Raw genomic sequence first — 22371 nt, 5'->3', positions numbered from 1 at the left:
TCGGTGTACCAAAAGCAGATTGCCCACAAGTACTTGGCTGTGACACACCTAATTCTACACCTTCATTCCTCTCACTGCAGGTCTCAGAGAGGACTGAAGGTCTAGTGGGGTTGGAAATCTCAGCTGATGAGGAGCAAGGAGAGATCCTCTTTGTTCTTTGGTGTGGGTCTTTTAGATACGCTTGCCAACGAACTGCATGGCAGGTCAACATATGTCTGGTCAAGCATGTGGTACCCAAGCGGGAGATATTTTGGCCACGCGAGATACGCTTGAGACATATGTTGCAAATAGCAGCGGTGCGATCTGATGCACTCGTCTCAAAAAAGGCCCACACCAAAGAACTTTTTGAATAACGCGCAGAGACTGCAGCGCCCTGCACATGTGGAGCTTTGGGGTGTGATGCAGTCAATGTGCTGCCCTTAGGCTGGCCCCTGGAGGGCATCCTGCCTCGTTGGTGATGTGCCGCCGCCTCCTCCTCCTCCTCCTCCTCCTCTCTCCTATCAGGCACCCACGTTGAGTCAGTGACCTCATCATCCCCTCCCTCCTCATCACTGGAGCAAACCTGGCAGTATGCTGCAGCAGGGGGAGCATGACTGCCAGATTGCTGTCCTTCTTGGGCACCCCCTCTGTCCGCGCTCATGTTACTGCCTTCATCGAGCTCAGTATCGTCATCAGAGCCTTCCAAACGCTGGGCATCCTCCTGGAGCATGTACCCAACACTGTGGTCAAACAGTTCGAGGGAATCCTCATGAGGACATGGTGGAGCTAGGGAAGGAGTCACTGATGACATTGAGCTGAGGGAAGAGGCCGCTGCTTTGCCAGACAAAGCACCCTGGGCATGGGTGAGAGAGGATGAGGAGGATGAGGACGGCTTGGTCATCCACTCGACCAAGTCTTCCGCATGTTGCGGCTCAACATGGCCAGCTGCCGAAAAAAAGGCCAAGCGTGTCCCATGGCCACGTGCTGATGAGGATGCACCGTCTCCACGACCAGCACTAGACACAGAGCCTGCTTGCCCTCTCTTATTGGCTTGTGACTGTCTGCCTCTCCTTCTTGGCCTTCCAGACATACTAATGGCCTGTAGCTGCACTAAGCTGGGATAGAACACCTGTAATTTTCTTCAAGTAGCTTTATATACTGTAACCAGACAAGCCTGCCTGTCAGTAGGAAGATAACAGGAACGGATCTAGCTGAACACTGTGAGCAGGACGCACTGTACTAAATGTAAATAGTCTAGCTGCCTGACCGTGGTACTAATAGGATCAAATAGAACACCTGTAATTTTCTTCAGGTAGCTTTATATACTGTAACCAGACAAGCCTGCCTGTCAGTAGGAAGATAACAGGAACGGATCTAGCTGTACACTGTGAGCAGGACGCACTGTACTAAATGTAAATAGTCTAGCTGCCTGACCGTGGTACTAATAGGATCAAATAGAACACCTGTAATTTTCTTCAGGTAGCTTTATATACTGTAACCAGACAAGCCTGCCTGTCAGTAGGAAGATAACAGGAACGGATCTAGCTGTACACTGTGAGCAGGACGCACTGTACTAAATGTAAATAGTCTAGCTGCCTGACCGTGGTACTAATAGGATCAAATAGAACACCTGTAATTTTCTTCAGGTAACTTTATATACTGTAACCAGACAAGCCTGCCTGTCAGTAGGAAGATAACAGGAACGGATCTAGCTGAACACTGTGAGCAGGACGCACTGCACTAAATGTAAATAGCAGGAACGGCTCTAGCTGAACACTGTGCGCAGGACGCACTGCACTAAATGTAAATAGCAGGAACGGATCTAGCTGAACACTGTGAGCAGGACGCACTGCACTAAATGTAAATAGCAGGAACGGATCTAGCTGAACACTGTGAGCAGGACGCACTGCACTAAATGTAAATAGCAGGAACGGATCTAGCTGAACACTGTGAGCAGGACGCACTGCACTAAATGTAAATAGCAGGAACGGATCTAGCTGAACACTGTGAGCAGGACGCACTGCACTAAATGTAAATTGCAGGAACGGATCTAGCTGAACACTGTGAGCAGGACGCACTGCACTAAATGTAAATAGTCTAGAAGATAACAGGAACGGATCTAGCTGAACACTGTGAGCAGGACGCACTGCACTAAATGTAAATAGCAGGAACGGATCTAGCTGAACACTGTGAGCAGGACGCACTGCACTAAATGTAAATAGCAGGAACGGATCTAGCTGAACACTGTGAGCAGGACGCACTGCACTAAATGTAAATAGCAGGAACGGATCTAGCTGAACACTGTGAGCAGGACGCACTGCACTAAATGTAAATTGCAGGAACGGATCTAGCTGAACACTGTGAGCAGGACGCACTGCACTAAATGTAAATAGTCTAGAAGATAACAGGAACGGATCTAGCTGAACACTGTGAGCAGGACGCACTGCACTAAATGTAAATAGCAGGAACGGATCTAGCTGAACACTGTGAGCAGGACGCACTGCATTAAATGTAAATAGTCTAGATAGAAGATAACAGGAACGGATCTAGCTAAACTGAATACAGTGTATATATATATATGCAACACCTGGGATGCATATATATACACAATACACTGTAAGTGCAGCTAACTGACTGACTGTTCTGCCTAATCTATCTAACTCAAATCAAATGACACTGTCTCTCTCTCTCTCTATCTCTCAGCACACCGGAACACACACTACACAGGGCCGCCGTGCAGGCGGCCTTATATAGTGTGGGGTGTGTACTAAATCCCCTGAGCCATAATTGGCCAAAGCCACCCTGGCTTTGGCCAATTACAGCTCTCTCTACTGACAGCGCTGTGATTGGCCAAGCATGCGGGTCATAGTGCATGCTTGGCCAATCATCAGCCAGCAATGCACTGCGATGCCGCAGTGAATTATGGGCCGTGACGCGCCACACGAATTTAGCGCGAACGGCCCATAACGTTCGCAATTCGGCGAACGATCGAACAGCCGATGTTCGAGTCGAACATGGGTTCGACTCGAACACGAAGCTCATCCCTAGTCTACAATAAAGAGGCAACATGGATCCATTAGGTGAGTGGGGTAAATCTTGTAGATATCCAGGAATCTGTCCACAATTTGGTACAACTCACTAATTTGCTCATAGTCTTTATAAAGTTAAACTCAGGTTTAGTTGTGGAAAAAACCTTCTCTGCTTCTGACCAGTAAATTTTGAGTAGGCTACCCAATGCCCTTTCTACATTTTTTAAAATGAGAAATCTAAATTGGGAGGACGTGTACTGTATAATCAAGTTTTGTAACAAGAAATTCTGTGATCTTTTCATCATTGTGCAAGCTTGTGAGATAAAATCCTCTAGAGTAGAGTTGGAAGTTCCCCTCCTGCATTATAAATATATAAGAAAAACATGGTTCCCAGACCATTACATTATCAACCAAAACATTTCTATAGAGGTGGCTGATTGTCTGTAGAAATGCCTGGATGGAGGACTCAACCAAGTATTCTGAACCAGAGGTTCTGCTGAAGTTCTATTGAAGTGAATGTGAATCCAAACCAAGCTCCAAGAAAATGTGAATCATAGAACAGAACATTATGCAATGACGTACAGAATACAGTCATTTGGGAAGCTCCCCGCAGCCCTGATGGGCCCAAAAAACAACCTTTATCACTTTCTTTAAAAAATATACCAGATAATAGGATAGAAGGGTGGAATGTGGGAGCACCAAAAAACAACAATGCTTACGGTAAAATAATGCTTTTGAAGCTTAGCATTTAACTTTCCTCCTGATAGTCTGAGGTCATGTCCCGTCCCCATGTTCTTGATCTTGGCTTCATATTGGAAATACTGCCCACCTGAACTTTATTCACCCCCTTCATGATGTAGATAAAAGTTTTGATCATGTCCACCCTTTCCCTTCTTTCCACAAAACTGTACATACTACTTCCTGCACCCTCTCCTATGTTTTATCCCCCAGACCTTTCAACATTTTTATTGCCTGTCTCTTGACTCCTTGTATTTTTTCAGCCTATGGAGCAGCCTTTGGTCCCTTTCTATTAGAAGCCTTTTAGGGCCCAAATCTCTAAGAATAACACTACAATTCAGACTAGGGTTGGTACATTCAAATTTGTAAAATTCAGGCCAAATCTAATGCCATCCAAGTTTCAGTATCAACTCACTCGAGAAGAATAAGCCTTACTATTTGCCCTGTCGACAATTGGCATGGGAAGCCTCTATTGAAGACACCTGTCTAAGAGTGTATTTCCTTTCCCTTTAGAGAGATTTCCTTTACCTTCCTGTTGTTGGGTCTTCAACACGTGAAGTAAAGGGAAATCTACCCATTGGAAAAATAACCTTTCCCCAATCTATCCAAAACTAAACTTTGGCCTATAGATACATTTTAAAATGGTTCTAAAGGCTGAAGGTTTTTTACCTTTATCCAGTCTATGCATGAACCTAAAGAACCTTCAGTGTACAGTTCCCCCCTCAGCCCCCTTAGCCCCCCTTATACTCACCTGAGCCTGATCCAGCGATGTGCACAAGCGCAAGAACTCTACTGGGTCTCTCCCTCCTCATTGGCTGAGACACTGGCAAATGGCTCTCACTGCTGTCAAACACAGTCAGTGAAGAGGGAGTGGGGGGTGAAGCAGAGCCACACTCTGTGCGTCTCATAGACACACAGAGGCGGCTCGAAAGCAAACACGCATTAGGGCCCTAGAGCAGGCAGCTTGCTCTGGGGCACTCAGCAGGACGGAATGGCCAGGAGCACTGGTAGGATATCCTAGAAGAGGGGGACTGGGGCTGCTCTGTGCAAAACCATTATTATAACATTTTTGTTATTTAAAAAACGAAATGTGAACCTTAACAAACACTTTAAAGTGTAAATTCACCTTTTCAGAAAATAGGCGAACTAACACTCTACACTCTTTCCACCCCCCTTGTCCCCCCTGCACTTTCCTCCTTGGGTGATGAGCTGTCACTGTCAACGCAGTGTGTTTAGCTGTCCATGGAATTGAAATCCCCGCTCTTTTTCCCCCTCTTTTTGTAGGGTTCCTGGGACAGATCAGAGCAATTCCAATTGGTCAAAGTAGTCACGTACGGTGCTGAGCAATCATAATCGTCCTGATCTTTCCCAGATACTCTATAGAAAAAAGGGGAAGATGAGTGGGGATTTCAAATCCCCAGACTGCTACACCGGCTGCATGCCCACCAAAGTAAGTACAGCTAGGACCAGGGGGGTGGGGAGGATGTGAGGTGTTAGTTCAATTTAAAATTTTTTGAAAAAGGTGTAACCCTTTAAGGCTTCAATTTCAGGCTTGGCCAGCATGACCCTTTAAATTCCCACCCAACGCCCAAGTCTCCGTCAGTATCACGCACAGTGTCTGTATTGCGAAGGACCCGCGGGCGCCCATCTAAAAAAAGCAATACGTGCTATTCATCAGAGCTTTGAAACTCAGCCAGATCCTCGGAGTAGCTCTTTTCCTCATTATAGCAGGTGTTATGATTCCTCTTTCTCTTCTGTCAATATCATAGATAATACCTATTTTCTCCCTAAAGCGTGTTTTCCTTTTAATGGAATTGGATTGCGGCAGCGATGTCACAGAACAGATGTTCCTTGATATTTACCTATCTATCAGTACATGTCACCCAACTACCGAATTTCTTCTATATACAGCCTAATAATCAAACCTTAGAGCTACAGTCGGGCTTGACCGATGGCTACCTCTCAACTCCAGGACTCTAAAATGACCAGTTTTGTTGCCACTTGTAATCTCGGTTCCTTATTTTTGCCATTTCTGCAAAAATGTCAGTTTTACAACAAAGCATTTAAACCTTTAACGCAATATAAAAGCGCTACTGGAAAGGGCAGGCGGGAATCTATTTCTGGAGAGCTGAAAATCTCCCTAAATCTTTTCAGAGGTTGCTATCCAAGCATGTTATTGCAGGATGAAATCCCCAACCATATGTTTTGATTTTATTGAAAAAAAAATTATATTGGTTTAAGTTAGATAAATACATCTCTAGCTGGATAAAAACCAAAAGTGGGCAACGTCTTACAGCTTGTGGTCTTTAGAAAGCAGCCCCAGCCTGAGAAAAAGAAGCCTTTCCCCTGCCAGCATGCTGCAGAGAAGTATCCTTGCTCCCTGCCAAGATCCAACACTCCTCCCTGCTGAGTCAGACTTATAGGTCTGCAATTAGCAAGCTCATGCTCCCTGCTAATAGGACTTGAATTAGCAGGGCATGTGTCAGACCTCTGTGGAGAGACCAGCATGCCACAGAGAGCCATCCTTTCTCCCTGTGTGATTTTCTGCTCCTTGAACCTCAACTGTCACTGTCAGGTTAACTGCCGAAACTTCACAAACATATAACTGGCGTGGGAATCATTCCCATTTAATAGCATGCAGCAACAGCCCTGAAGAAGGGAGGGACATTTTCTCCCAAAACACATTGTCTTGATATACTTGCTGCTATTCTCAATAAACGCCTCTTAATTTACTATTGAACTTGCATTCTTTTGGACATTGAGTCCACCTTCTTTCTTTTTAATCCAAGCCTACATGTGGAAAGGTCCTTAAAGCTGTACCAGAAAGGCAGCAGCCCAAGCTCTAAGAGGGTTCACGGCCAGTATCCACCATCGGGCAGGGACCTACTGGAGGGACATTTCCTTACTCAGACACACAATCACATACATACGACTAGTGACTGATCCAGTCAGTCCAGCATGGTTCCTCAGCACAAGCAAATGATGATCAAAACCTTTAACTAAATGAAGGGGGTGAATAAGGTTTATGTGGGCAGTATTTTCGGTAAAAAGCCAGATTAAGAACTGGGGGACATGACCCCAGACTAACAGGAGGAAAGTTGAATGCTAAGCTTTGAAATAATTATCAAAATATTTACCAAAAGAATAGTTGATGCTACCACATCCCACCCTTTTATCATATTATCTGGTAATTAAAAAAAAAAAAGAGATAAAGGTTGATTTTTGGGTCCAGCAGGACTGCCAGGAACTTCCTAAAAGACTGTATTCTGCATGCCATTGCATCATTTTCAGTTCTGTACTTCACACTTTTTTGGAGCCTGGTTTGGATTCCCTTTGACTTCAATAGGACTTTTGTAGGACTTCTGGTTTGGAATACTTATTTATTTATTTATTTGTTATTTATTTTAGGTACTTATATAGCGCCGTCAATTTACGCAGCGCTTTACATATACATTATACATTCACATCAGTCCCTACACCCTCAAGGAGCTTACAATCTAAGGTCCCTAACTCACATTCATACATACTAGGGCCAATTTAGACATGATCCAATTAACCTACCAGCATGTCTTTGGAGTGTGGGAGGAAACCGGAGAACCCGGAGGAAACCCACGCAGACACAGGGAGAACATGCAAACTCCAGGCAGGTAGTGTCATGGTCGGGATCTGAACCAGCGACCCTTCTTACTGCTAGGTGAGAGTGCTACCCACTACACCACTGTGCCGCCCAGTTCTCCATCCATGCATTTCTGTAGAGCACCAGCCACTTCTCTCTGTTTTTGTTGGTGATCTTATGGTCTGGGAACCATGTTTTCCTTTTTCTAATATGATGCAGGAGGGGAATTCCCAACTCTACTCTTTAGGTGCAAAAAAAATGTACAAAAACAATACTTTCTCCCTGTTTGTAAGAACTGGTCTCTCTGAGGAGATCCAACAATGCCTCTACTGAATCAGACTTACAGCTCTGCAATTAGCAAAGCTCATGCTCCATGCTGATAGAATATAGCAGGGGCTCAGCAGGGTGTGTGTTGTGCCTATGCTGAGAGACCTCTGCTTTCACATAAACATAGAAAAATTCAACAAAGGGTAGGAATGGGATTTTTAGGGTGCTTAAACCAACCAAAATAGACAGTTAAAATTCCACAATTTGTATTACAAATAATTAAAATGCATTTAAAAAAATAAAAAAAAGTTCCTGGTAACAGCCATTGTACACATTGTGATGGCATTAATATGGACAGAATCATTTATACAACTTTTACATGTTTCGCCCCCTGGCTTCTTCAGGAAGTGTATATGTATATAGGACGCTATTAGAAATACATAAATACATGTAAGATATAAGAAAACATTAACATGCATGTGTGGGGGGGTGTTGTCCGCACATGCATATATACTGTTTAACCACTTAAGGTCCAAGACTCTTTTTTAAACTTGTTGTTAACAAGGCAAAATCAGGGTTTTTTTGCTAGAAAATTACTTAGAACCCCCAAACATTATATATATATTTTTTATCAGTCACCCTAGAGCATAAAATGGCGGTGATTGCAATACTTTGTCACACTGTATTTGCGCAGCGATCTTACAAGCGCAATTTTTGGGGAAAAAATACACTTTTTTTAGTTAAAAAATAAAAAAAAAATTGCGCTTGTGGAATGGCGACAAACTTTGGCACTTAAAAATCTCCATTGGCAACATTTTAAAAATTTCTACAGGTTACCAGTTTTGAGTTAGAGGAGATGAGAGAATTATTGCTCTCGCTCTAACAATCGCGGCGATACCTCACATGTGTGGTTTGAACACTGTTTTCATATGCGGGCACGACTTACGTATGCGTTTGCTTCTGCGCAAGAGCTCAGCGGGACTGGGTGCTTTAAAAATGTATTTCTTTTTTTTCTTATTTATTTTACCTTTTACTTTTTATTTTTACCCTGTCCTTTAAAAAAAAAAATGATAGTCACTTTTATTCCCATTATAAGGAATGTAAACATCCCTTGTAATACAAAAAAAAGCATGACAGGACCTCTTAAATGTCAAAAAGACCTCAGATCTCAAATTTCCACTAAAATGCAATAAAAAAATAAAAAATAATAATTAAATGTAATTAAAAAAAAAAAATTCCCCTTTAAGAGCAATGGGCAGAAGTGACATTTGACGTCACTTCCATCCTCCAATGCAATGGAGCCAAGCGGGGCCATCCTTCCTTCACTCGGCATCCAGGCAGTGAGGGGAGAGGAACCGATCGGCTCCGCCGCTACTGATGGCTTGGATCGCGGCGGGAGGGACCTCTCCCGCCACCGATAATAGTGATCTTGTGTTGAATCCGTCGCAGAGACCACTTTTATCGTAAATAGAAATGCATACTATTCCTGAAAATGCCGGGGTTATGGCAGCTATCTGCTTCCATAACAACGGTATTTAGCATCAAAGTACCAACGTACAGGTATGGTGATTTGCGTGAAGTGGTTAAGTTAAGGCTCTGTATGAGTGTTTTTTTTCCTGCGAAGGGAACTGGCATTTTTTAAGCCCAGTGTACATGGAGCCTTTAAAGTAGTTGTAAAGGCAGAAGTCTTTTTTATCTTAATGCATTCTATGCATTAAGATAAAAATCCTTCTGTGTGCAGAAGCCCCCCTAACACTTACCTGAGGTCCCTCTCTGTGCAGCAATGTCCATGAGTGTCTCAGCCATCCAATATCCTTCTTCCTGATTGGTTGAGACACAGCAGTGGTGCCATTGGCTTGGGGCTCCGTGTCGGAATGGACACAGGGAGCTCGGGTGCCCCCATAGCAAGCTGCTTGTTGTGGGGGCGCTCAACAGGAGGGAGGGGCCAGTGTCACAGAAGAGCGACCCTAGAAGAGGAGGATCTGGGCTGCTTCGTGCAAATCCAACTGCAACAGAGCAGGTAAGTATAACATGTTTATTATTTTTATAGGACAAAAAACAAGACTTTACAATCACTTTAAGGTTAATTGGTTAGGCATACTGTCACCCCCCCTTAAATCATGAAAATAGTCCCCTGCAAAATAAATTCTTATTATCCCCTTGCCGCCAAGCGTATGCATATATGTGGCCTCGGCTTTAGGGGTTTATACTGGGATGATGCCCGCAGCTGCTAAAAGCCCCTCGGTTGTTATCCCGGAGGAGATAACATCCCCCCTCCCGCCGCCTTCCGCCGCTCTTACCTGGCCTCCCGTCCCACCAGCTGTGACAACAATCCAACATCATGCCGAAGATATCCTGAGTGCTGCAAAACATGCTTCGGTGCACCTTCGTGACCCCCTTAAGCTAATGTGCTCACTTCAGAGAGTGTGACTCAGCTGCTACCCTGAGTCCAAATACGCTTTGGAGCCACCCCTGGGCTCAGTCTCAATGTTTGCTGCACTCCTCCAGCTGGAAACGATGTGACATTTTGTTTTTTGCTGAAAGTAATGGCTTTCTTCTGGCCACTCTGCCATAAAGCCCAACTCTATGGAGTGTACAGCTTATTGTCATCCTATGTACAGATACTCCAGTCTCTGCTGTGGAACTCTGCAGCTCCTCCAGGGTTACCTTAGGTCTCTGTGCTGCCTCTCTGATTAATGCCTTCCTTGCCCGGTCTTTGAGTTTTGGTGTGTGGCCATTTCTTGGCAGGTTTGCTGTTGTGCCATGTTCTTTCCAATTGGTTATGATAGATTTGATGGTGCTCCTAGGAAGATTTGGATATTTTTTTATAACCTAACCCTGACTTGTACTTCTCAAAAACATTGTCCCTTACTTGTTTGGAGAGTTCCTTGGTCTTCATGGCAGTGTTTGGTTAGTGGTGCCTCTTGCTTAGGTGTTGCAGCCTCTGGGGCCTTTAAAAAAGGTGTGTGTATATGTAATGACAGATCATGTGACACTTAGATTGCACACAGGTGGACATCATTTCACTAATTATGTGACTTCTGAAGGTAATTGGTTGCACCAGAGCTTTTTATGGGTTTCATAACAAAGGGGGTGAATATATACGCACATGCCAATTATCCATTTTTTATTTCTGAAAAACAGTTTTATGTATACATTTTTCTAATTTTACTTCACAAACTTAGACGTATTGTGTTCTGATCCATCACATATAATTCAGATTAAAAAAATATTGAACTAAAGGCTGTAATGTAACAAAATAGGTAAAAAGCCAAGGGGGGTGAATACTTTTGCAAAGCACTGTAGTGTGAACCCAGCCTCAAAGAGTTTCTAACCAGTCTTCACAGTCAGTTCAAAGCTAATACCAATAAAGTGTTAGCCTAAAATATATTTTTTTAAGTTAAAATCGATCTTTCCATTCCAATTTTCAGTTATTATCGATCTTCGAAAATTTCCAAAAAAAGTCAAATGTTCCTTCTTTGCAACCATTTTCACAAACAATGTACAGAGCTCCTCCGAAAATCTAATTGTCTTCCAAAAATCGAATTATCTTCATTTGTCCTTGGTAATAATAGACCTAACTGTAATTTAGATTATATTTTTAACACTAATGATTTTTTGGAAATTATTTATTTTGAATATTTATTTGACCATTTTGCTTTTTTTTTCTTTCAGGCGACATCTGGCGGTAGAGCGAGTTACTATGTCTCCTACAAACGAGAGGCTTTCGCACAGATTAAACTACCGAAATATTCTCTCCCAAAGGTATTGTTACATCTTTGTAGCCCTTTATTGTTGTCTTTGTACATGATTGTTGCTCTTGTTATATAACTCCTTGCTAACCGTTCTCTCCGCCAACCAGAACGACTGGTGGTATTTTAATGGTTGCGGCTGCTGTGAGGACAAGGAATCCTACTTTTTTCTAAACTTCCTTCAAGATTAAAAATAAAAAGTACAAAAGTGCTTAATAACTACACATGAGACATACTAGACTGATTCCTGCTGCAAATAGAGTTGGCAAAGAAAAAGTGGTAAATGGTTGGGTTTAGTAATTGAACAGAACCTACTTTTTAATAAGACGGCCATTCTTCTTCTAGAACCATTCACATTTTGATTTATTAAAAGTAATCACCAATTTGTTACAGTTGTGCAAGCTTACGTATCAATGGGGATGAGCAAAATATCGAGTTTCAGCGTTGTCAAAAAGCATTTTGGCAAAATGTGTTCATTGGGCAAAAAGCACTGGAATCAATGGGAAGGCACAGTAAAAGTGGCATTAAACCCACAAGAAAACATTTATTAATTATTTTTCAGCTTACCAATTCTTAGATGTGAAGGCTGCATTCGTTTTCTTTTTTTTTTTGCCTTTCTGGCAGGGGTGCTTACAATGATCACAACAAATTGGAGACTAAGGAGGTGGGACTTTAGGGGCACATGGGTATTTAAACTATGAAAACATAAAAATGGTTTTTAAATTGTATTAATTTTTACAAAAAGACATATTGGTTTAAAAACAATACAACATACATGTAACAACCTTATTACATATACCAGGTGGATCCTACCCTGCATTTAACATTAAGAGCTCTTGCCCATAGTACATATAGTCCAACATTCAATTAAACAAGGAAAAGAACCTTCCCCAAGAGGTAGTGGTCATGAATGTAGGACTGGAGTTGGGTTGAATTGCAGGTATAGTGGTCCACTTTGAATGCTCTCTATATGCTCAACATGTTTCACGTTGTAGAATGCTTCTTCAGGAGCTAGAGGTTCATCTATAATTAGTAATAAATAGTTGTTGTTGTAATGGTGCAATTTGCTTCACTGATGGGTACTGCCCTTATGGGCACTGATAGGTGGCACTGAAGGGCACTGATAGGCGGCACTGCTAAGGAGGCACTGACAGGCAGCACTGATGGGCACTGGTGGGCATCACGGGTTGGCACTGGTGGGCATCACTGGTGGAAACTGGTGGGCATTGCTGATTGGGCTGCATTGCTAATCATTGCACTGATTATCAGCACAGACCCCATCAGGAAAGTCGCTTATCGGCTCTCCTCTACTCATGTGCTGTCAGCATAAGAAGAGGAATGCCGATAACCAGCACTTCCTAGTTAAACTGTGATCTGCCTACATGTTCGGCTCTTTACTGTGATCAGAGATTCGGTGTGTTCGAGTGACACCCTGCACACCCTGCACACACTGCACACCCTGCACACCCTGCACACCCTGCACACACTGCACTATTGTGAAGGACGTCATATGATGCCCAGTCACAACAATTCCATTTTTAGTGGGCTATTCCTTTTTATCTTATTTTTGGCAGGAGTTCACTCCTCTGCTGCTCAAATAGTTTCTCCTTTCCCCTTCTACGTTTGTCTGTCCAAAAAGACTCCTTAGTAGATGACCCCCCTCTGTGAAAGAATGGGCCATTTGTTAGAAGTGCGCCCCCACTGGCTGCTTTGGCTCGTCCAAACATTGCACTCCCTCTGTTGCAGTGGCGGCTGGGTACAGCTGCTAAGAGTGTCCGCTGGCTGGCAGTGTTTGAACCAGCCAGAATGGTCACTGGAGACGCACTTCTAACTATTCACCTGTCCTGACATTAAAGCAGGACATATCAGCCAGCCTACGTATTACATCAGGGCTGTGGGCTCTGGAGTACTGAAGAAGGATGCTATGTACAGCACCCTGCCAGCCTCTCCCACCAGCCAGGATCTGTCTGCATTGCATAGAGAAGCACAAAGATCCTGTCATCAAATAAAATAAGGTATGTAATGAAAACAGGCTTTATTTAAACATGTCATTATATGTTGATGAGGGGGCTGGGAGGAACTAGGGGAGGAAAAGCATAAGCAAATTAAATATCAGCTTTAAGGGCCAGTGTCAAGGCACTTCTCCTCTCCTCATAGAAATGAATGGGTATGCAAAAACAACTGAAGGAGGTTCAGTTCAGGTCAACCTAACCTTCAATAAATTTTGAATGATCTCCAGCTAATGCTTCTCTAATGATTGCCTGACGTTCTTTTAAAACACGACCTCTGTAAGAAATCCGACATATTTTTATATACACTCACCGGCCACTTTATTAGGTACACCTTGCTAGTACCGGGTTGGACACCCATTTGCCTTCAGAACTGCTTTCATTCTTCATGGTACAGTATAGATTCAACAAGGTTTTGGAAACATTCCTCAGAGATTTTGGTCCTTAATGACATGATAACATCACACAGTTGCTGCAGATTTATCGGCTGCACATCCATGATGCAAATCTCCCATTCCACCACATTCCAAAGGTGCTCCATTGGATTGAGATCTGGTGACTGTGGAGGCCATTGGAGTACAGTGACCTCATTGTCATGTTCAAGAAACCAGTGGTGAGGTGATTGGAGCTTTGTGACATGGAGCATTATCCTGCTGGAAGTGGCCATCAGAAGATGGGTACACTGTAGTCATAAAAGAATGGACATGGTCAGCAACAATACTCAGGTAGGCCGTGGGATTTAAACGATGCTCAATTGGTACTAAGGGGCCCAAAGTGTGCCAAGAAAATTTACCCCACACCATTACACCACCACCAACCTGAACCATTGATACAAGGCAGGATGGATCCATGCTTTCATGTTGTTTAAGCCAAATTCTGACCCTACCATCTGAATGTTGCAGCTGAAATTGAGACTCATCTGACCAGACAACGTTTTTCCAATCTTCTATTGTCCAATCTTGGTGAACCTATATGAATTGTAGCCTCAGTTTCCTGTTCTTAGCTGTCAGGAGTGGCACCTTCTGCTGCTGTAGCCAATTTGCTTCAAGGTTCGATGTGTTGTGTATTCAGAGATGGCATACCTTGGTTGTAACGAGTGGTTATTTGAGTTACTGTTGTCTTTCTATAATCTGGAACCAGTCTGCCCATTCTCCTCTGACATCAACAAGGCATTTTCACTACTGCCGCTCACTGGATATTTTCTCTTTTACAGACCATTCTCTGTAAACCCGAGAGATGGTTGTGTGTGAAAATCCCAGTAGATCAGCAGTTTTTGAAATACTCAGACCAGCTTGTCTGGCACCAACAACCATGCCATGTTCAAACTCACTTAAATGCTCTTTCTTCCCCATTCTGATGCTCGGTTTGAGCTTCAGCAAGTTGTCATCATCACATTTAGATGCCTAAATGCATTGAGTTGCTGCCGTGTGATTGACAGTTTTTATTGCCAAGCAATTGAACAGGTGTACCTAATAAAGTGTCCGGTAAGTGTAAATCTTTATAGAACATACAAGAGATTGTTTTCATGCTGTGACAATAATGATACCATTGGGCTGTTTCCTATTGGCACCAATATAGACCACTGAACAAAATGCAGCTTATCACTGGGACACACCCCTTTTTTATAGGCCCCTCCTCCTTTCTACTGCTTAACAGTGCAAATAATGCTGGATGTAGCTAAATGTGGAAGTACATACAGTAGAATAGGAAAACAAATAAAATCAGAAAATAAAATATTCAGTCTTATTAAGATGGTTTTAAAAACAGCCACTGGCCCTTTTTGTTCTTTATTTCCTCGTAAAAATGCAGTACAGCAGTTTTAAGTGTGTAGTTATGTTGCTTTCAGGCATTTTTTTTTAGTATGCAATATTCTTCTATATGCAAGATAAGTTTAGCATACATTGCTGAATAAATGCTGACATTTCTTACTATTGTATTTTTGGTGAGCTAACTTTGTAATAATTACTGTAGATGAAAAATATTTGTATTTATTTTATTTTTATGTATTTATTTATGTGTTTATTTATTTACCTATTCATATAAAACATTATACAGTAATTGATGTAGATGAACAATGTGTTTTTATTTAGTTAGTTATTTTTTATGTATTTATCAAAATGTATTTATTTATCTATTTATGTATGTTTTCATTTCAGAATGCAACAATTAAAGTTGTTTTACAAGTTACACTGGTTTTGCTAATAATAGGCTTCACTGTCATTGAAAAAAAAGAAGCTCAAGTTTAAATAAAAATCACATCATTAATATTATTATTTATTTCTTTAATTTATATAAAGCATATCTAAACCCTAAAACAAAAATGTATTATATTGCAATTTACATACAATGCCTTGCAAAAGTATTCACCCCCCCCCCCCCCCCCCCCCTTGGCATTTTTTGTGTTTTGTTGCCTCACAACCTGGAATTAACATGGATTGTTTGAGGATTTGCATCATTTAATTTACAGAACATGCCCACAACTTTGAAGATTTTTTTTTTTTTTTTTATTGTGAAGTAAACAACAAATAGGACAAAATAACAGAAAAAGTCAATGTGCATAACTATTCACCCCCCTAAAGTCAATACTTTGTGGAGCCACCTTTGGCGGCTATCACAGCTCCAAGTCGCTTTGGATAAGTCTCTATGAGCTTGCCACATCTTACCATTGGGATTTTTGCCCATTCCTCCTTGCAAAACTGCTCCAGCTCCTTCAAGTTGGATGGTTTGCGCTTCTAAACAGCAATCTTTAAGTCTAACCACAAATTTTCTATTGGATTGAGGTCTGGGCTTTGACTAGGCCATTCCAACACATTTACATGTTTCCCCTTAAACCACTCAAGTGTTGCTTTAGCAGTGTGTTTGGGGTCATTGTCCTGCTGGAAGGTCCTGCTGGAAGGTGCTCAAGAATATCCCTGTATTTAGCACCCTCCATCTTTCCCTCAACTCTGACCAGTTTCCCAGTCCCGACTGCTGAAAAACATCCCCACAGCATGATGCTGCCACCACCATGTTTCACTGTGGGGATGGTGTTCTTTGGGTGATGTGATGTGTTGGGTTTGCACCAGACATAGCGTTTTCTTTGGTGGCCAAAAAGTTCAATTTTAGTCTCATCAGACCAGAGCACCTTCCTCCATACATTTTAGGAGTCTCCCACATGCCTTTTCGCAAACTCAAAACGTGCCATTTTGTTTTTTGCTGAAAGTAATGGCTTTCTTTTGGCCACTCTGCCATAAAGCCCAACTCTATGGAGCATACAGCTTATTGTCATCCTATGTACAGATACTCCAGTCTCTGCTGTGAAACTCTGCAGCTCCTCCAGGGTTACCTTAGGTCTCTGTGCTGCCTCTCTGAGTAATGCCCTCCTTGCCCAGTCCGTGAGATTTGGTGTGCGGCCGTCTCTTGGCAGGTTTGCTGTTGTGCCATGTTCTTTTCATTGGTTATGATAGATTTGATGGTGCTCCTAGGGATCATCAAAGATTTGGATATTTTTTAATAACCTAACCCTGACTTGTACTTCTCAACAACATTGTCCCTTACTTGTTTGGAGAGTTCCTTGGTCTTTATGGCTGTGTTTGGTTAGTGGTGCCTCTTGCTTAGGTGTTTCAAAAAGGCCTTTCAAAAAGGTGTGTATATATAATGACAGATCATGTGACACTTATGCCGCGTACACACGGTTGGAATTTCCGACAACAAATGTTCGATGTGAGCTTGTTGTCGGAAATTCCGACCATGTGTAGGCTCCATTGGACATTTGTTGACGGAATTTCCGACGACAATAATTTGGGAGCTGGTTCTCAAATTTTCCGACAACAAAATCTGTTGTTGGAAATTCCGATCGTGTGTACACAATTCCAATGCACAAAATTCCACGCATGCTCGAAATCAAGCAGAAGAGCCGCACTGGCTATTGAACTTAACTTTTCTCGGCTTGTCGTACGTGGTGTACGTCACCGCATTCTTGACGTTAGGAATTTCCGACAACATTTGTGTAACCGTGTGTATGCAAGACAAGTTTGAGCCAACATCCGTCGGAAATAAATCCAGGATTTTGTTGTCAGAATGTCTGATCATTAGATTGCACACAGGTGGACATCATTTCACTAATTATGTGACTTCTGAAGGTAATTGGTTGCACCAGAGCTTTTTATGGGCTTCATAACAAAGGGGGTGAATATATACGCACATGACAATTATCAGTTTTTTATTTCTGAAAAATAGTTTTATGTATATACTTTTCTAATTTTACTTCACCAACTTAGACTATTGTGTTCTGATCCATCACATATCATTCCGATTAAAAAAAATATTGAACTAAAGGCTCTAATGTAACAAAATAGGTAAAAAGCCAAGGGGGTGAATACTTTGGCAAGGCACTGTACATAGTGCATGCATAACCAAATATTTTTTTTTAAGTATGGAGTAGGGAAGAGTTAAAACCCCTGTCTTTGTATCATTAGGGAAATCTGCCTTCATTTTCAGAGATACAACAGCGAGTTAAAGGAAATCTCCCAAAGTGAGATTTACCCTCTTAGGTAGTTGTCCCCAGGACATATGTCCTCATTGTTGAGTTTTTGTCCAGATCTCTAGATCAGTGATTACCAACCTTGTTTTACTTGTGTACCCCATTGACAGACAATTTTCATTGTAACCATCAGTAGGGTTGGGACAGAGGAAGGAGTTGGGGGAATGTCGGTGTACATAGAATGTCGTGCTGAATATTGGATGTGACCATATTGCACTAACAATGGAAGTGGCTTAAAGAGGTATAGTTAAAAAAAAGCTATTCTGCTTTGAGTCAGGAGTGCATAACACAGAGAGTGTAGGGGTCAGGAGTACACAATATTACCAAAAGTATTGTGACACCTGCTTTTACAAGCACAACTTTAATGGCATCCCAGCCTTAGCCCGTAGGATTCAATATGAATATGAATTGGGATGAATTTGAGCGGAGACTGCGAGCCAGGCCTTCTTATCCAACATCAGTGCCTGACCTCACAAATGCGCTTCTGGAAGAATGGTCAAACATTCCCATAGACACACTCCTAAATCTTGTGGACAGCCTTCCCAGAAGAGTTGAAGCTGTTATAGCTGCAGAGGGTGGGCCAACTCAATATTGAACCCTACGGACTAAGACTGGGATGCCATTAAAGTTCATGGGCGTGTAAAGGTGTCCCAATACTTTTGGTAATATAGTAAATATAATGTACAGAGTGCAGGGGTCAGGAGTAAGTAACACACAGAGTGTAGAGGTTAGGGGTATGTAAAGTACAGATTGTAGGGTTTCGAGAGTATGTAATGCACAGAGTGTAAGGGTTAGTAGTATGTAATATACAGAGTGTAGAAGTTGGGAGTATGTAATGTACAGATTGTGGGGGTCAGGAGTATGCAATGCACAGAGTATATGAGTCAGAAGTATGTAATGTATAGAGTGCAGGAGTCAAGAGTATGAAATGTACAGAGTGTAGGGGTCAGGAGTATGTATCTGAATAGTGCATGGGTCAGGAGTTCATAATGTAAAGAGTGCAGGAGTATGAAATGTACAGTTTGCAGGGGTCAGGAGAAGGTAATGTTCAGACTGCAGAGGTCAAAAGTAAGTAACAGTGCCTTTCCAGGTTAAAATCGCCCCTAGTCCCAATACAAATTCTCCACTCTCCATGAGAAAACCACCTCCAGCACAAATTCCCCTTTTCCTTCTCTGAATTGAAAGTAGAATATATGGTTGAGTGTATGAATGACAAAATTAAGAATTTAAAAATATTAAGAATGAAATTGTGCATGTATGAAAGTGCTTGTATACTGTGGCCATGCTTCTATGGGCTGTTACCTGGCTGCCGTCTGTAACCTCTGATCACTGTGCCTTGGCTCCACGGTCCTTTCCACCAGCCTGCAATCTGTCCTTCTCCGTTTCCTCATCCTCATCCCCCTGCCATGTCATAGTACAGGTCCAGCTGAGTCCCAGGCCAAACACTGGCCTTCTGACTGCTGTGTGCTGGGCTACCGGCATTCCTGGCGTCTGGCCCTCACTGCTGATCCAATGGACTCCTAGGTGCTAAGATAGGCTATTGGAAAAATATCTCCCATGGGACTTTGTTGCAGCAATAGAAATCACACAATATGAACATGTATGTAAAACATTTCAAAATCTTTATTGAACAATGAATCAAAAATGCTGATCTAGACAATTCACATTGTATTCTATAAAATATGTCCTGATAACCCCACAAGGAGCAGGAATACCTTAATGAAAAATTAAAATAATTGTATATTCATCAAATCAATCCAAAGCGTTTCAACTTATACCAAGTCTTCTTCAGGGGATAGAAAAGTGGAACAATCCTATATACATAGAAAAAGGGAAAAATACAAATGAAATTCATATTAATTTGACCAATTTTACATAGTATACTGTTATCTCATGCAATATATTATAAAAATATCTTGCACTTACAAAAGCATGGACATGACCACGTGTACAGACCAGCGAGGATAAGTTAGTGATGCACACTGTCATCACTATTCTGTCTTAAAGGTCAGTTGACCACCTTTAGTAACTCTTATTGTTCTATACATTCAACAAATAACTCTCATATGCTTTATCCATAGGACATGCACATCATCAGCACCGATGAGAAACAGGTGTTTGCTGCCGTCCAAGAGTGGAACCAAAATGACACTTACAACCTGTACATCTCAGATACACGAGGCGTCTACTTTACCCTCGCACTAGAGAATGTCAAGAGCAGCCGGGGCCTGGAGGGAAATATCGTCATCGACCTTTATGAGGTATTGGCTGAAGGTCATGCCATCGCTTGTTAATTTTGTGACATTATAAAGGAGATTTTCTAAATGATTAAGCTGTGGATTGATTGGTTTTGCTTGACTGTTCTACCTAACAGGTGAGAGTGAGAACCAGTTACTAGGGATGAGATTAAGAATCCCCCCCCCCCCCCGAATTTCAGCTAAAATATAAAGATTCTTCCCAGCTTTGGCAAAATGAAGTGGAGTCAATTTGAAAATGATATTAAGGCAGTTTGGATTTTTTTTTGGATGCAATGATCTTTATAAATCTCTGAGGATTACCGAAGCTCCTTCAATTCATGGAACTGTGCCAAAAATGCTCTCTAACCACTTCTCACCGATAGGACGTCATGTGATGTCCTGGGCTTTGAGTGGATATATCTGAATGATGCCTGCAGCTTTTTTTTCATCTGGTGATTCCCTGCAAAGTAAAAGCCATCATAGCGGCTGTTTGATTTCTTTTACAGGTGGCAGGAGGGGACATTAATGGGGTTTACTATAGAGCTGGTGGACCAGATGGTCCCCAGCCATCTCTTTGACCCTCAGAGGCTGTTTTCTTTTTTTTGCTGGAAATGTTGAGATCGATTTTGTTTTTTATCTCAGGCTTTCCACCATAGAGGAGAGATCTAGGAGGGAATTATGGGCTCCAGATCTCTCCAAGAAGAGGACCTGTCATGCCCTATTCCTATTACAAGGGATGTTTACATTCCCTGTAATAGTAAAAAAAGTGATACAAAAATAAAAATTAAAGGGGAAGTGTAAAAAAATAAAAAAATAAAAATAAATGAGGAATAAAAAATAAATAAATTGAAAGTGCCCCATTCCCTCATGCTCACACGCAGAAGTGAGCGCATATGTAGGTTGCGTTTGCATATGTAAACTGCGTTCATAACACATATGTGAGGTTACGCCGTGAATGTTAGAGCGAGAGCAATAATTCTAACACCAGACTCCCTCTGTAACTCTAAACTGGTAACCTGTAAAAATATTTAAAGCATAGCCTTTGGAGATTTTTAAGTACCAAAGTTTGGCATCATTCCACAAGTGTGCGCAATTTTAAATTGTGACATGTTAGGTATATATTTACTCTGTGTAACATCGTCTTTCACATTATACAAAAAAATTGGGGTAAATATTGTGTTTTGTTTTTTTTTTTATTTATGAAAGTTTTTTTTTTCTAAAAAAATTGCTTGGGAAAAATTGCTGTGTAAATACCATGTGACATAAAAAATTGCATTTTATTCCCTAGGGTCTCTGCTAAAAATATATATATATATTTATATAAATATATCTATAGATATATATATATAGATATATATATATATATAGATATCTATAGATATATAGATAGATATATATGTTTGGGGGTTCTGAGTAATTTTGTAGCAAAAAAATTATGATTTTTACATGTAGGAGAGGAATGCCAGAATTGGCCCGGCATGGAAGTGGCTAATAAACGTCATCATTTTATGTTTTTTTTTCTTTATTAGAAAAAATAGATAATACAATAAATAGTAAAAAAATATTTAAAAATAATAACCAAAAATCTAAATAAATAAATAACAGCACACAACTAGGATCAATTACACAAAAATTAAACTGAATGTGTGGGGAGGTGCAGCATGGTGCAGCGGCAGAAAATACTCAGAGTCCAGTTGTAGAGAACATAATTTGTATTAATGTTAAAGTCCGGCAATTCACAACAAGACCGGCAGGAAGGCGCCCATCCGGGAACACTCACAGAATGAAATGTAATGTGTAGTAGAGCAGATCTCAGATGCTTCAACAGCATCTCTCTTGAGGGGCGGAATGCGGCCTGGCCAAAAGAGGAGGTATCCAGGAAGGATGGAGTGTCACTATCCATTCCCTACTCGTCTAGAATCTCTCCCTACCATTCATCACTGTCCCTATCAGATGGGTGACCTGTATCTACACTAACCACATGCAAAATGCGTGCCAAGCCTGGGAGCCAAGGCCATAAATAGGCTCTGCCTGACTCAAGATGGCTGCTATAGTCACATTGGAGAGCAGCATCCAATCGGATAGCTTCCCCAATGACCCAATGAAACAGTACATGTTCCTCTTGACTTCCCCTTCAACTGAAATGCTGCTGCGGTCGAGCGCCACCTACAGTGGAGAATATAGACTGCACCTAGCTGTACATAAGTAATACAAAAAAAATT

At 41.7% G+C, this 22371-nt stretch overlaps 1 protein-coding gene across 1 annotated transcript in view; it reads left to right on the top strand.

Annotated features, from left to right (window-relative positions):
- The window catches only part of SORCS3 (sortilin related VPS10 domain containing receptor 3), a 988335-nt gene that overhangs the window by 683894 nt on the left and 282070 nt on the right, over nucleotides 1-22371 (top strand). The window contains exons 8-9 of the mRNA XM_073595927.1: nucleotides 11305-11394; nucleotides 19994-20173. Of these exons, the coding sequence (XP_073452028.1) occupies nucleotides 11305-11394; nucleotides 19994-20173 (270 nt within the window). The remainder of the gene's footprint in view (nucleotides 1-11304; nucleotides 11395-19993; nucleotides 20174-22371) is intronic.

The sequence above is a fragment of the Aquarana catesbeiana genome, linkage group LG08 (genome assembly GCF_042186555.1).
Source record: "Aquarana catesbeiana isolate 2022-GZ linkage group LG08, ASM4218655v1, whole genome shotgun sequence".
NCBI classification, from domain to species: Eukaryota; Metazoa; Chordata; class Amphibia; order Anura; family Ranidae; genus Aquarana; species Aquarana catesbeiana.
The sequence above is the reverse complement of the archived record's forward strand: the minus strand, read 5'-3'. Positions and strand labels throughout refer to the sequence as shown.